The 2,621-nt window shown below is 31.4% G+C and overlaps 1 protein-coding gene across 1 annotated transcript in view; it reads left to right on the top strand.

Moving 5' to 3' along the window:
• LOC117116474 overlaps positions 1-2,621 on the top strand; it is a 14,658-nt gene that overhangs the window by 5,635 nt on the left and 6,402 nt on the right. Inside the window, exon 4 of the mRNA XM_033260532.1 lies at positions 1,303-1,710. Coding sequence (XP_033116423.1) covers positions 1,303-1,710 — 408 coding nt within the window. The remainder of the gene's footprint in view (positions 1-1,302; positions 1,711-2,621) is intronic.

The following is a 2,621-nucleotide window of genomic DNA, read 5'->3' as shown; positions in this document are numbered from 1 at the left end:
GCATAGCTCTCAACGAATGTAGTCCTGTAAATAAATGAATAAAGAAATTGTGTAATAAAATGCCTCTGGCGGGACTCCAACCTGCGACCTCTCGCTGTCAAGGCGAGCGTCATAACCACGGTGGCTTCATGGTTGAACAGATTCAAATACCACCAGATAAACTCCATTACACAATAGGTACGGCTAGAAACAATATAGGTACATATAATATAAATCAAGATAGCCGTTAACACTGTTAAATTATATATAATAAATCATCAAAGAAAGGTAAATACAGTGTTTAATAAAGGACAATAATACATCGCGTAGCATAGCTCTTAACGAATGTAGTCCTGTAAATAAATGAATAAAGAAATTGTGTATTTATCTCCAAAATCACTGCATAATTTACATTTGAGAAAAAAAATGTATTTTGTCTTCAATATCCCACTTACAAAAGCAAATTCTATCATTAAAATCAATTTTCTCCCTTCCTAAAATTTTTAAATGAGGAAAGAAGTAGAAATACTTTTGAAATATGGATTTAAATTAGAGAAAATGGAGTTTTCAAAGCACTAAAATGTTTAAATGAACATTAACTTTTTAGCCTACTTGACTCATAACATGTGACACCCAAAGTCTTGTTGGTCAATATCTAAAGAACGTTGTTTAAACATATTTAAAAAAATATGTATCATGATAACCCCTTGTTTAAACCAGCTTTCACTGAGCCCATAATGAGATAGGAGTGAATGAACTGCGTTAGCCCAAAATTAATCATCATCATCATCAACAAATCGCAATGGTTTGATATACGCGTTATAAACAAGTCTATTTCAATCGTTTTTTAAAATTTTTAATCAATATTTAACAAGTTTATATAATCTATAACTCGCCTCTTACAGCCAGGTTAACAAGAGTTATTTTTCTGTTTGAATATGCATTATAATAAATTTTTTGAACATATTCTAAATCAGCTCCATGATTGAGGATAGGCATACTTTTACATCAATTATCTTGAATTTGAAAATACATAGAATGTCCTTAAACTTCCTCCTCGTAATGTAAAGTTGAATAACTATGTTTTATGGCCACTGTTGGTCATATCGGACATTTAATCACGGAGGTATAATATTTTTTTATTATGGCCATGATTTCACATGCTGTAAAAAATAATAATGTTTACTCAAAACAATTCTCCTTGTCATTCTACAGTACAGATATTGTTGATGGCTGACCACTTTAAGTAGATTGTATGCTGGATTGTTTAATAATTATAAATATGAATTATGATTTTTATATCATTTTATCTTTTATTTTTAGTAATTGCTGTAAAGGTAAGGCGCAAAAGAGAATCTTCTGATTCTGAAGGTCAACCACATCCAAAGTATGCTCTTAGTTTGTTAACCGAACTTGATGAAAATAAAGGCAATCTGACTTTAGAGGATAAGGCAGAATTTTTTGACAAATTTGAGAAACTTATCAACTATTATAAAAAACATGGTTTAAAGCTGAAGAAGGTTGGAAAAGGATCAATAGTATTTTATGTATCAACAAATGATCCCAATGCTTTGATGAGTCTATGGGAAATACATTCTAGTGGAAAGCTTCTCAAAGATTTAGCTAAATTATTAGTCCCAGAGGAACATCAGCAAGAGTTCATAGATGAATGGATGACGTACATCGATGAAAATGAATACAAAGTGTTGCTCAGTAAGCTGAAAGAAAAAGGTGAGAAAATATGAAAATTATAAGCCAGTTGGATAACATTTTAAAATTATGTTTCTATAAAAATGACATGCTTGTTGCTAAATTATACTAGTTCAAAGGAAAAGGCTATCATTAATGCATGTTCGCCCACTTATGCTGCCATCAGGAAAATCCGATTTCCCATCAGGAACATCTCCCATGCTGCATTTTCCTCCCTTACCAGCTTCAGTCCATGCCACTCGACTTTTTGCAAAAACTTTGGTAATAATTCATGCATGTAATCACTTATATATCTACTAGGACACGTTCTGCTTGTTTTTAACTTAATTTCTTATCCTATTAAGGGGAAATCTTTTTTCTGTTTGAGGCAAAAGAAATAGTCCATAAAGTTGGCATTGAGCTGCCTCACAATTTACAGTAGTATATTTGACCTTGGCATCAGCCCTGATAAGGTTTCAAAACAGAAATTAACAAGTACAGAGTTGTAATAACTACATAAAAGATAGATTGTGCTTTAATCAGTGTATATTTAGACATGTTCATAGTCTTGGTTAGTATAAACAAACAGAACCTGTCCTACAGAGACAAAAAAAATTTTTAGTGCGCATGAATTTTTCATCCTGTCTGCAGAACATGGGCAACACAAGCAAATTAAACATACAGCCACATTCTTGAAAAGTTTAAGTAACTTCAGCCGCCTGTTTTATTAGTATCTCTTACTTGCTCTTTGTCACCTTTATTTTTGATAAAACAACCTACTGTATATAATAGTGATTCATGATGTTTTCCATTATTCTCGCTGATGAAGGCCACAGGAGTGTCACTCGCCACTGATGAAAGACTACTGTGTATATATATATATATATATATATATACACATATATATTTACATATATATATATACATATACACATATATATATATATATATAT

Source organism: Anneissia japonica, unplaced genomic scaffold (assembly GCF_011630105.1).
Source record: "Anneissia japonica isolate Jap-2015-1 unplaced genomic scaffold, ASM1163010v1 scaffold263_len647688_cov178, whole genome shotgun sequence".
Lineage (NCBI taxonomy): Eukaryota > Metazoa > Echinodermata > Crinoidea > Comatulida > Comatulidae > Anneissia > Anneissia japonica.
This window is presented reverse-complemented; position numbering and strand designations above follow the sequence as displayed.